This window comes from Coregonus lavaretus (genome assembly GCF_964263955.1).
Source record: "Coregonus lavaretus genome assembly, chromosome: 28".
Classification (NCBI taxonomy): Eukaryota; Metazoa; Chordata; class Actinopteri; order Salmoniformes; family Salmonidae; genus Coregonus; species Coregonus lavaretus.
Window position 1 is genome coordinate 7,539,814 of NC_140015.1, and position 13,395 is coordinate 7,553,208.

Genomic DNA, 13,395 nt, shown 5'->3' on the forward strand with positions numbered 1-13,395 from the left:
TATTTTCATTTAATATAACACATGTAAACACCTGGGAGCCATACTTGCAAACATTAGAAAAAGTTTAAGAATCAGCCAATTAAAATCATTGACGCAGTTCCATGGGATCAAAGGCTACATGTTAAGCCGATGTCACACGAAGCAATCTGGACGCAATTTATGTTGCTTGCAACAAAGTTGCATCTGGGTTGCTCTGTGTGTCAACCCCCCATACCTTTTTTTGTCCAGTTTCAACTGAAATTGTCCAACATGAACTGCACTATATAGCTAGCTGGCTTAGCTCGTCGCTAGCTTGGTTAGCTAGCTAGCTTGATAAAACATGGTTTGCAAATGTAGCTAAATTGTACAGCCAGCATTTAGCCTATATTGATGCTGTTACAATTACCAAACGTTTGGATAAACAAGTCATTTATGAAACCATGATCTGATGTATGACAGCATTGGATGTTGCATGCAATTTCAATTACATTTGAATTGCATACAGGTCCCCTGTAGTTCAGTTGGTAGAGCATGGCGCTTGCAACGCCAGGGTTGTGGGTTCGTTACCCACGGGGGGCCAGTATGAAAATGTATGCACTCACTAACTGTAAGTTGCTCTGGATAAGAGCGTCTGCTAAATGACTAAAATGTCAAATGTAATTGCTTCGTGTATCAGCGAAGTTGCTTGAAATGATGCCACTTGCATCTGCAACAGAAATTGCTTTACATACACATCAGTACACTTTACACATCAATATACACATCAATATACGGAAAGCAAAACACAAAAATAGAAAACAAACACATTTTTCAGTAAAAAGGACCTCAATCAGCCTTTTGAATTGCCCTAGAGGCACCAATTCATCCAATTCTAGAGAGTTGTTGAGATCATCCCACAAGCAAGGTGCAAAACAGAGCAGATTTACCTAAGACCGTGTCTAGAATCTCATACTTCTATATGTTAACAATGAAGTCAGGTACGGCTGAATTTTCTGCAGGACGGCTTTATAAACAAAAATCTGGTACAAAAAAAAGCCCTATGCTAATCTCACCAGGTGGCTGTGATTAAATCCGGTTCAAATTCCGTATCAGCTAATTAAAATCATCGACCTATTTGGACGTGATATAATGTCCTTAACAGCACGCTGCACCATCTCCTAATTAAAGTTACTAAAACACGCACCAATTTTCAACTGGACGATTAGCTCACAGTGTTGCAAGCCTGGGTCCTGGTGATTATCGCCGTTTGCAGCAAGTTTGAATCCCAACTGAGATATCTTTTTTTCCCTTGAAATGGATAATACAATTGATTGTGTTAGCATGTTGTGAAGAGAAGTGCAGCCTAAACCTTTTAAATGAAGATTACGAATACATTTAATGAGGAGCTTCTTGTTGGAGTCCCTCTTGCAGACCGACACATACTATAGTTAGGCTATATTACATAGACGTGTAGGCCTACACTTACATGTACAATGTTTTCTATACATTATTATTATCACCCACTTTGACCAGCAGAGAACAGTGAACAGTGCTTGAAGCAAAGGGGGCTCAAACCCACAGTGAATGAACACTGTCGTTTTCGAGTTTTTTAGCAGTGTGTGCCACCAGGAAAGCAATGATGATTGCGCTACACGACAGCTATTTGGCAAGGCCATAAGGCTCTTCAACTTTTTTTTAACAATGTAAGATAAACCTGAATGTTGTATAGACCTCCTTTATCATTTCTCCGTAAAAGCACATGTGGGATATAGTTATACACTGAGTGTACAAAACATTAAGGACATTTGCTCTTTCAATGACATTCACTATATATACAAAACTATGTGGAAACCCCTTCAAATTAGTGGATTTGGCTATTTCAGCCACACCCGTTGCTGACAGGTGTATAAAATGGAGTACACCGCCATGCAATCTCCATAGACAAACATTGGCAGTAGAATGGCCTTACTGAAGAGCTCAGTGACTTTCAACGTGGCACTGTCATAGGATGCCACCTTTCCAACAAGTCAGTTCATCAACTTTTTGCCCTGCTAGAGCTGCCCCGGTCAACTGTAAGTGCTGTTATTGTGAAGTGGAAACGTCTAGGAGCAACAACGGCTCAGCCGCGAAGTGGTAGGCCACACAAGCTCACAGAACGGGACCACCGAGTGCTGAAGCGCGTAGAAATTGTCTGTCCTCAGTTGCAATGCTCACTACCGAGTTCCAAACTGCCTCTGGAAGCAATGTCAGCACAAGAACTGTTCGTCAGGAGCTTAATGAAATGGGTTTCCATGGCCGTGCAGCCGCACACAAGCCTAAGATCACCATGCGCAATGCCAAGTGTTGGCTGGAGTGGTGTAAAGCTCGCCGCCATTGGACTCTGGAGCAGTGGAAACGCGTTCTCTGGCACTTCACCATCTGGCAGTCGGACGGACGAATCTGGGTTTGGCGGATGCCAGGAGAATGCTACCTGCCCGAATGCAGAGTGCCAACTGTAAAGTTTGGTGGAGGAGGAATAATGGTCTGGGGCTGTTTTTCATGGTTTGGGCTAGGCCCCTTAATTCCAGTGAAGATAAATCTTAACGCTACAGCATACAATGACATTCTAGACAATTCTGTTCTTCCAACTTTGTGGCAACAGTTTGGGGAAGGCCCTTTCCTGTTTCAGCATGACAATGCCCCTGTGCACAAAGCAAGGTCCATACAGAAATGGTTTGTCGAGATCGGTGTGGAAGAACTTAACTGGCCTGCACAGAGCCCTGACCTCAACCCCTTCGAACACCATTGGGATTAATTGGAACGCCGACTGCAAGCCAGGCTTAATCGCCCAACATCAGTGTCCGACCTCACTAATGCTCTTGTGGCTGAATGGAAGCAAGTCCCTGCAGCAATGTTCCAACATCTAGTGGAATTCCTTCCCAGAAGAGTGGAGGCTGTTATAGCAGCAAAGGGGGACCGACTCCATATTAATGCCCATGATTTTGGAATGACATGTTCGACGAGCAGGTGTCCACATACTTTTGGTCATGTAGTGTAGACTGACCAGGTGAATCCAGGTGAAAGCTATGATCCCTTATTGATGTCACTTGTTAAATCCACTTCAATCAGTGTAGATGAAGGGGAGGAGACAGGTTAAATAAGTATTTTTAAGCCTCGAGACAATTGAGACATGGACTGTGAATGTGTGCCATTCAGAGGGTTTATGGGCAAGACAAAAGATTTAAGTGCCTTTGAATGGGGTATGGTAGTAGGTGCCAGGCACACTGGTTTGTGTCAAGAACTGCAAGGCTGCTGGGTTTTTCACGCTCAACAGTTTACATTGTGTGTCAAGAATGCCCATCACCCAAAGGACATCCAGCCAACTTAACACAACTGTGGGAAGCCTTGGGGTCAACAGGGGCTAGCAGGGGCAATATTAGGAAAGTGTCCTTAATGTTTTGTACACTCAGTGTATATGCGAAAGTGAGTCTTATGAATTGGTAACATTAGTCAGTCTATTTATTTATTTTATTTCACCTTTATTTAACCAGGTAAGCCAGTTGAGAACAAGTTCTCATTTACAACTGCGACCTGGCCAAGATAAAGCAAAGTAGTGAGATAAAAACAACAACAACACAGAGTTACATATAGGATAAACAAAACGTACAGTCAAAAACACAATAGAAAAACACAATAGAAAATCTATATACAGTGTGTGCAAATGTAGTAACACCCTAGTCATAGATGCGATGATCATGCAATATTGGTACTCTACACTTGAGACAGACCAAGTGAAGGGGAACTAAATTAAACCTTGAATTTACAGGATTAAATATATCCCTCTGTTGGCCAAGTTAACCTATTTTAAGAAATGCCATTGGTGTGTAGAGAAAAAGTTAAAGATCTTTGATAGGCTGATACGAAATTTGTTACAAGAAATAATCCTGGCCACCTGGTGAGGGTTAGCTTTTGGCTAAATGTACCAGGTTATGTGATATGAACAGCTAACATGTAGCCTTTGATCACGGACAACTACGTCAATGATTTTATCTGGCTGATGCTTAAACTAAAACTTACATTTTTTATCATGTTCGCAAGTATGGAGCCCTGGAGTTTGCTAAACTGCATTGGCACTTGGATTGGAACCGGTGCTATAGTCAGATGACATGAAAATAGAGCTCTTTGGCCACAAACACCAGTGGTGGGTTTATCGTCGAAAGAAAGATGCATATACAGACCAGAACCCCATACCTACTGTAAGATATGGTGATGGATCTTTAATGTTATGGGGTTATATTGCTTCTACTGGTCCTGGGGCCCTTGTTAAGGTCAACGGCATCATGACCTTTACCCAGTACCACAAAACTGTTATCCAAAAACCTGGTTGCCTCTGCCAGGAGGCTGAAACTTGGCCGCAAGTGGATCTCCCTGTATTATTTAATATACTTTATCAAGGGTGCCAATAATTTTGGTCATGACTGTATGTTAGCCTGGTCTGTGTGTGCGGTATAGTCAACACATATGGTCATTGTCATGCTAATTGTGCCCGTTATTGTGGTAATTTATATTTTGTTCTAAAATGTCAATGTGTTGTTCTGCTTCTCTTTCAGGCAATGTTCATGTCTCCTGGATGAACCCAAAGGTCATCTATGACACCAAGAGAAGCAGCTTCCCCAACTTTAATAATCGACGGCACATTTACATAGGTACAATTTCGTCTTGCGTTACCCACAAAACTTCTAGAAACAGATTTGAATTGAACCCGGTTTTAAAGTAAACAGTGAAAATGCAGTGTGTGGTTTCTGTTGTCAGTTAACCTATGTTGTTAGTATGTCAGTATCTAGTAGTTAGTACAGAGTGGCTGCATGGCCAGATTTTCTAGATGCCTCTTCCCGATAGCTAAACAACCGTACCTTCTGCGCATGTGCATGATTCTCTACTTTACGAACAATTTCTTAAGATTAAGATCAGATCACGTAAGTTAGTAATAGTATGTTGTTTGTTGTTGTTGTGCCCCAGGCTACTCGGTGGCAGAGGGCCGAGGCCTCCTCAGCCAGGACCAGGACACAGTGGTGACAGGGGCTCCTAAGGATAACAAGGATGATGCCAAAGGCTCGGTCATTCTGACTGTGAAGGAGAAGTCAGGGTCAGGGGACAGGGACCAGCTGAAACCCTACCTCACCCTGCGAGGCGAGCAGATGGGGTCCTACTTTGGGAACTCCCTAGCCGTGGCAGACCTCAACAATGATGGGTACAGTATGGATTGTAACTTCGTCTTACTTACTTACTTACTTACTTACTCCTCTTAATCCCCATGGGACATAAGTAACTTGTTTTAGATCATTGATATTGCTTATTTAGGAATTAATTTAATTGCAATATCAATTCTTCGTGAATTGACTTAATTAAAATATTATTGACCGAACCCTGTTAGTTACTAACCCTGTCAATGAAACCACACTTTCTTTGTTTGCACATTTTCGTAGTTGGAATGATCTGATCGTCGGAGCCCCGTTCTATTTTGATCGGAAGAAGGAGCTTGGTGGAGCAGTGTACGTCTATATGAATGAGAACGGCTCCTTCCGGCAGAGCTCCAGCATCATACTCCGAGGCCCTAGAGACTCTGCGTTTGGAATGGCTGTGGCTGCCATTGGAGATGTCAACCAAGATGGCTTTCAAGGTAAATTTTTTAATAAACAACACTTTTCTCACACTTATAAAGAAACTGGGGTTGAATCTGTTTCTTAAAAGTTATGTGGTGGTGGCTCCCTCTTGTGGTTTTAACAGGATCTTAAATGTAAAAAACGAAATTGAATTCCACTTATTAATAATGTCTGCAAACATACTGTACCTAGGATAGGAAGTAGTTAAAGGCCCAGTGCAGTCAAAAACATGATTTATATATACTTCCACTCTATGAGGCTGGAATAATACTGTGAAATTGTGAAAATTATGATAATGCACTTTTAGTGTAGGAGCTGTTTGGAAAGACTGCCTTGGAATTTCAGCCTGTTTTGGTGGGATGGAGTTTTGACCTGCCTGGTGACATCACCAGGTTATACATTTGTTAATAGACCATTATACCACAGCATTGTTGAATACTCGTTTCTGATTGGTTAGAAGGGCATTCTAGAATGGACATTAAAACCAGATAGCGGGACAGTTGGAAAATATATCGGGAAAGTTGGAAAATATATCGGGGCACCTTGCAATCATGACGCAATATGTGTCTACACATGCAGACCGTACTTGTACAGACAGCTAAACCAAGAAGCACACAAACCGAAATTGGATACATTGTAAACGCAGGCCCAACGAGGAAGAACTTAGCAAGCATTGATTTGTTTTTGCAGAGACATCTTTTTTTGCAGCATCTGATAACCTAACGTGGTGAGTGATGAACATGAATTTCTCCAGTCCCTATGTTGCAGTCACGACGCAAGTGCCGCTATGCTGTCAAATCCTCCCACACGTTTCTAGTTTGATCAGCTGTTTTCAGCAACTGGTATTTTTGAATTTGGTTGTCATATTGGCAGGTTTGCTAGCAACTAACTATTTAGATAGTTTCTAGCCTAGTGTTTGATATGCAATGCGATCTCTTCGCAATGAACAGTGTTAGGTGTCCTGATGAGAAGGACAACTTTTCTAGCTATGCCAGGCAAAATCGGGCATCATCAGCTCAACGTTATGGATGTATCCAAATTAATGTCAATAGAAAACAGCTTAAACAAACGCAAATGCAGCTACTTTGCTGTTATTTTGGCTGCAGAGGTTGTGACTGTGTTAGCCGTAGCTAGTTGGCTACATTATCTAGCAAGCAAGGGACAATAACGTTGCCAGTGAGCATGGCAACAACGGAACATATAGAACAAACAACTGGGTCGTGGCCATAAATATCGAACTAATCGAACAAACCAAAAGATGATAAATTATGAATTATCTTATAAAGATGGAAATATCAACAACAACAACAAATTATTTCTACCGGTAAATGTGTGCTTTAGTATTGTTTTCTTTGGCAACTGTGGTATAAGCGGGATAAACACCTCCGTTCTGTACATAATTTTGGAAAAATTTACTTCGCTGGGTCATTCATATTTCCAAGGTAAAGCACAGAACTTCGGCATTTATCCCTTACATAAGAAAGAGCATTCCAAACCTCAATACCAAAAACAGCTAGTTTTCAGTTTTCCCCTCCCCACTCAGACCACACCTAGACAGTCCTAACAAAATGAAAAACAATCACAGTAAGGTACTTAAATGTTACCCAGAAATGATTTGATATTGAGATAAAAACGGCTGCATTAGACCTTTAATCTCTCATAATGTCTATGACACTGGTATTGCAAATCTATCATGTGCCTTTCTGACATGAATCAAAGCTGTTTGAATGGGATTTTGAAAACATTTGACTCTCACTCAGTATTGGCTCAGTGCTGAGTGCTGACATTAAATGTATAGAACATTGCTGACCCTCAGTGATGGAACAAGGCTTTTGGAGAACTTTGTTGGAGACACGGCCTATAATCTCTCTCTTTCTCTCCCCTCCTAGATTTTGCGGTAGGTGCTCCGTTCCATGGAACAGGCAGGGTGTTCATCTGGACAGGCAGTGCTCAGGGCATCTCTCAGGAACCCAGTCAGGTATGGAAACACACCCTTAGGCACAGGATCTAGGATCCTCCCTAACTCCTCACCTCGCCATAAGGGTATTCCAATGTAAAACTGACCTCAGATCAGCATCTACGGGTAACTTCATCCTATGGGGCTCATGGTGAGGAGAGCTGCAGAGTTGAACAGATGAGGAGCGATTTCTGTTACAACATCTGGTTGTTGTATTGACCTCCCTCTTCTCAGGTGATTGAGGGGGAGGATATAGCTGGAGGTGGGTTCAAGACGTTTGGCTACTCCATCAACGGAGGGCTGGATGTGGATGAGAACCGCTACCCCGACATGGTGGTCGGCTCACTGGACGACCGCGTAGCCTTACTGAGGTAGCTAATCACAATAAGGATCTGTTGTTGCATTTACATGTATATTGTGTTTTCGGCCATCTCAGTTCTCATCCCTCGACCAGACATATTGTTTAATGCACAGCAAACCTATTGTATCAACCATAATCCATGATGTATGGTGTATGTTCATGTTATCTATTTGATCAGGGCTCGCCCAGTCATTCACCTCATCAAAACTCTTGAAGTGACACCAGAGATTGTGGACCCTAAAGACTGCGACAACTGGTCAGATTTTATTTTGTATTCATTGATTTGGACATAATTCTCTTTTCAATGCTTGAGGATACTCAATGTTTCAGCAATAGTGATTAAACCCATCTTATGGCCCTAAATAGGGAATCCCTGACCATTTGAGGATGTTTTTCTATGTTGGCAGTGTGGCGGTGGAGGTCTGTTTCTCCTACACACTGAGCACTGGGGACAAGGACTTCGGGAAGAACGTCAGTGAGTGTGGTTCTGTTACAACATTGTTATTAGATGACCACTGCTCTAACACTAACACCGCTATTTCAGTTATTCACGTGATCTTATGACAAGATTGCCAACATGTATGAATGTCATTTCCTAAGCTAATGGAATTCAATTCAGTCCATTCAATTCAATTTGGTTCAGTTGATTTCAATTCAATACAGTTTATTTCTCCCCAAGGTACAATTGTAAGCCAAGGATGCATCACGTTAACATGAGTCCTAAATGGCCATGGTGACTGCTGGTTTCATTTGTGCCTAGCTATTAACTAATTGGTGAAAGTGATTGATTGGCAAGATGGTCCAGACAATTAGCGCAGGTTGTTCATCAAAAGGGGGAGGGTGTAAATTAGCAAGACATTGGTGGAGTTCGCTTTGCATGGCCCCGTGCCCCGGGTGGGCGGACTTCACTAATTCTAGACCATTCCATTGGTCCTTAAGTGAAATCTCCACCCACCCGGGGCACCGGGCCATGCAAAACGAACTCCACCATTGTTACCCTTGAACCTATGAGCTTGTCAAGAAACACACGCATAACATCTCTAAAATGATGTTTTTTATGACATCACTGGCTTGGTCCCCTTTCTTTTGTGGCCAAAATCATAAATCAAATGACAGATACAGTGGGGAGAACAAGTATTTGATACACTGCCGATTTTTTCCTACTTACAAAGCATGTAGAGGTATGTAGTTTTTATCATAGGTACACTTCAACTGTGAGAGACGGAATCTAAAACAAAATCCAGAAAATCACATTGTATGTTTTTAAGTAATTAATTTGCATTTTATTGCATGACATAAGTATTTGATCACCTACCAACCAGTAAGAATTCCGGCTCTCACAGACCTGTTAGTTTTTCTTTAAGAAGCCCTCCTGTTCTCCACTCATTACCTGTATTAACTGCACCTGTTTGAACTCATTACCTGTATAAAAGACACCTGTCCACACACTCAATCAAACAGACTCCAACCTCTCCACAATGGCCAAGACCAGAGAGCTGTGTAAGGACATCAGGGATAAAATTGTAGACCTGCACAAGGCTGGGATGGGCTACAGGACAATAGGCAAGAAGCTTGGTGAGAAGGCAACAACTGTTGGCGCAATTATTAGAAAATGGAAGAAGTTCAAGATGACGGTCAATCACCCTCGGTCTGGGGCTCCATGCAAGATCTCACCTCGTGGGGCATCAATGATCATGAGGAAAGTGAGGAATCAGCCCAGAACTACACGGCAGGACCTGGTCAATGACCTGAAGAGAGCTGGGACCACAGTCTCAAAGAAAACCATTAGTAACACACTATGCCGTCATGGATTAAAATCCTGCAGCGCACGCAAGGTCCCCCTGCTCAAGCCAGCGCATGTCCAGGCCCGTCTGCGGTTTGAATTGAACTGACACGTGACTTCCGTCTCGCTTCCGCATTGTCTCCGTGCTGCTTGTTGCTACTTGGCTACCTGCCAAACTATTCACGTTTTACTTTTAATAAACGTTTAATCAATCTCTGTGTTCAACAAATTTACCAACTTTTTAGTTTTGTCCTCACTCATCTTTTTTCGTTAAACTTTTTCACCCCGGACGTTTTATCCCGAGACAGAAGAGTCATTTTCCTGTGCGTTTTAGCTGCCAATTTTACTTTATTTTCCATTTTTCCATCGCAACTTTTTTCCCTTATTCAACTTTTTCACTCCGGACGCTTTATCTGGACATGGTTCGTCAACATCTTCAACAGCCGAAGCTAAGTAGTAACATTAACATGATGTCTTCTAATTGCAGTCGCTGTACTCATAATATACAGGAGAACGATCGCCTTACGGCGAGAATAGCTGTGCTACAAGCCCAGCTTCAGACGCAATTGTTAGGCAAGGGTAATTTCAGTGTAGGAAAGGAAGAAACAGCGTCTGTGCCACCAGTAAGTACAGACAGTAACGTTAGTATAAATCCCCCCGCACAGTCCCCGCAGCCGGACAACTTTCTCATGGCTTCTGGAGGGAAATACTGTTGGAATGCTCAACCGGTGTCGCTCATTCAGCCGACAGAAACCTTCAACCGGTTTTCCCCATTATGTAGCGAGTCGGAGTCTGAGTCTGAGTCTTCTCTTGTCTCTACTCCTCCCGTTACGGGGTCTGAGACGCCGAAGGCTCCCACCATTAGCTCTGACAAATTGAAAACCCTAGTCATTGGCGACTCCATTACCCGCAGTATTAGACTTAAAACGAATCACCCAGCGATCATACACTGTTTACCAGGGGGCAGGGCTACCGACGTTAAGGCTAATCTAAAGATGGTGCTGGCTAAAGCTAAAACTGGCGAGTGTAGAGAGTATAGAGATATTGTTATCCACGTCGGCACCAACGATGTTAGGATGAAACAGTCAGAGGTCACCAAGTGCAACATAGCTTCAGTGTGTAAATTAGCTAGAAAGATGTGTCGGCATCGAGTAATTGTCTCTGGCCCCCTCCCAGTTAGGGGAAGTGACGAGCTCTACAGCAGAGTCTCAGCACTCAATCGCTGGTTGAAAACTGTTTTCTGCCCCTCCCAAAAGATAACATTTGTGGATAATTGGCCCTCTTTCTGGGACTCACCCACAAACAGGACCAAGCCTGACCTGCTGAGGAGTGACGGACTCCATCCTAGCTGGAGGGGTGCTCTCCTCTTATCTACCAACATAGATAGGGCTCTAACTCCTCTAGCCCCACAGTGAAATAGGGTGCAGGCCAGGCAGCAGGCTGTTAGCCAACCTGCCAGCTTAGTGGAGTCTGCCAATAGCATAGTCAGTGTAGTCAGCTCAGCCATACCCATTGAGACTGTGTCTGTGCCTCGACCTAGGTTGGGCAAAACTAAACATGGCGGTGTTCACCCTAGCAATCTTATTAGGATAAAGACCTCCTCCATTCCTGCCATTATTGAAAGAGATCGTGATACCTCACATCTCAAAATAGGGTTACTTAATGTTAGATCCCTCACTTCAAAGGCAGTCATAGTCAATGAACTAATCACTGATCATAATCTTGATGTGATTGGCCTGACTGAAACATGGCTTAAGCCTGATGAATTTGCTGTGTTAAATGAGGCCTCACCTCCTGGTTACACTAGTGACCATATTCCCCGTGCATCCCGCAAGGGCGGAGGTGTTGCTAACATTTACGATAGCAAATTTCAATTTACAAAAAAAAAAATGGCGTTTTCATCTTTTGAGCTTCTAGTCATGAAATCTATGCAGCCTACTCAATCACTTTTTATAGCTACTGTTTACAGGCCTCCTGGGCCATATACAGCGTTCCTCTCTGAGTTTCCTGAATTCCTATCAGACCTTGTAGTCATAGCAGATCATATTCTAATTTTTGGTGATTTTAATATTCACATGGAGAAGTCCACAGACCCACTCCAAAAGTCTTTCGGAGCCATCATCGACTCAGTGGGTTTTGTCCAACATGTCTCTGGACCTACTCACTGCCACAGTCATACTCTGGACCTAGTTTTGTCCCATGGAATAAATGTTGTAGATCTTAATGTTTTTCCACAAAATCCTGGACTATCGGACCACCATTTTATTACGTTTGCAATCGCAACAAATAATCTGCTCAGACCCCAACCAAGGAGCATCAAAAGTCGTGCTATAAATTCTCAGACAACACAAAAATTCCTTGATGCCCTTCCAGACTCCTTCTGCCTACCCAAGGACGTCAGAGGACAAAAATCAGTTAACCACTTAACTGAGGAACTCAATTTAACCTTGCGCAATACCCTAGATGCAGTTGCACCCCTAAAAACGAAAAACATTTGTCATAAGAAACTAGCTCCCTGGTATACAGAAAATACCCGAGCTTTGAAGCAAGCTTCCAGGAAATTGGAACGGAAATGGCGCCACACCAAACTGGAAGTCTTCCGACTAGCTTGGAAAGACAGTACCGTGCAGTACCGAAGAGCCCTCACTGCTGCTCGATCATCCTACTTTTCCAACTTAATCGAGGAAAATAAGAATAATCCAAAATTTCTTTTTGATACTGTTGCAAAGCTAACTAAAAAGCAGCATTCCCCAAGAGAGGATGGCTTTCACTTCAGCAGTAATAAATTCATGAACTTCTTTGAGGAAAAGATCATGACCATTAGAAAGCAAATTACGGACTCCTCTTTGAATCTGCGTATTCCTCCAGGGCTTAGCTGTCCTGGATCTGCACAGCTCTGCGAGGGCCTGGGATCGGGAGAGACACTTAAGTGTTTTAGTACTATATCTCTTGACACAATGATGAAAATAATCATGGCCTCTAAACCTTCAAGCTGCATACTGGATCCTATTCCTACTAAACTGCTGAAGGAGCTGCTTCCTGTGCTTGGCCCTCCTATGTTGAACATAATAAACAGCTCTCTATCCACCGGATGTGTACCAAACTCACTAAAAGTGGCAGTGATAAAGCCTCTCTTGAAAAAGCCAAACCTTGACCCGGAAAATATAAAAAACTATCGGCCTATATCGAATCTTCCATTCCTCTCAAAAATTTTAGAAAAAGCTGTTGCGCAGCAACTCACTGCCTTTCTGAAGACAAACAATGTATACGAAATGCTTCAGTCTGGTTTTAGACCCCATCATAGCACTGAGACTGCACTTGTGAAGGTGGTAAATGACCTTTTAATGGCGTCAGACCGAGGCTCTGCATCTGTCCTCGTGCTACTAGACCTTAGTGCTGCCTTTGACACCATCGATCACCACATTCTTTTGGAGAGACTGGAAACCCAAATTGGTCTACACGGACAAGTTCTGGCCTGGTTTAGATCTTACCTGTCGGAAAGATATCAGTTTGTCTCTGTGAATGGTCTGTCCTCCGACAAATCAACTGTACATTTCGGTGTTCCTCAAGGTTCCGTTTTAGGACCACTATTGTTTTCACTATATATTTTACCTCTTGGGGATGTTATTCGAAAACATAATGTTAACTTTCACTGCTATGCGGATGACACACAGCTGTACATTTCAATGAAACA

The 13,395-nt window shown here is 42.8% G+C and overlaps 1 protein-coding gene across 1 annotated transcript in view; it reads left to right on the forward strand.

The window, feature by feature from the left end:
* Window positions 1-13,395, forward strand: part of LOC311103927 (integrin alpha-3-like) — a 48,034-nt gene that overhangs the window by 26,394 nt on the left and 8,245 nt on the right. The window contains exons 5-11 of the mRNA XM_084145546.1: window positions 4,548-4,643; window positions 4,957-5,188; window positions 5,424-5,617; window positions 7,490-7,578; window positions 7,792-7,928; window positions 8,097-8,174; window positions 8,326-8,393. Of these exons, the coding sequence (XP_084001672.1) occupies window positions 4,548-4,643; window positions 4,957-5,188; window positions 5,424-5,617; window positions 7,490-7,578; window positions 7,792-7,928; window positions 8,097-8,174; window positions 8,326-8,393 (894 nt within the window). The remainder of the gene's footprint in view (window positions 1-4,547; window positions 4,644-4,956; window positions 5,189-5,423; window positions 5,618-7,489; window positions 7,579-7,791; window positions 7,929-8,096; window positions 8,175-8,325; window positions 8,394-13,395) is intronic.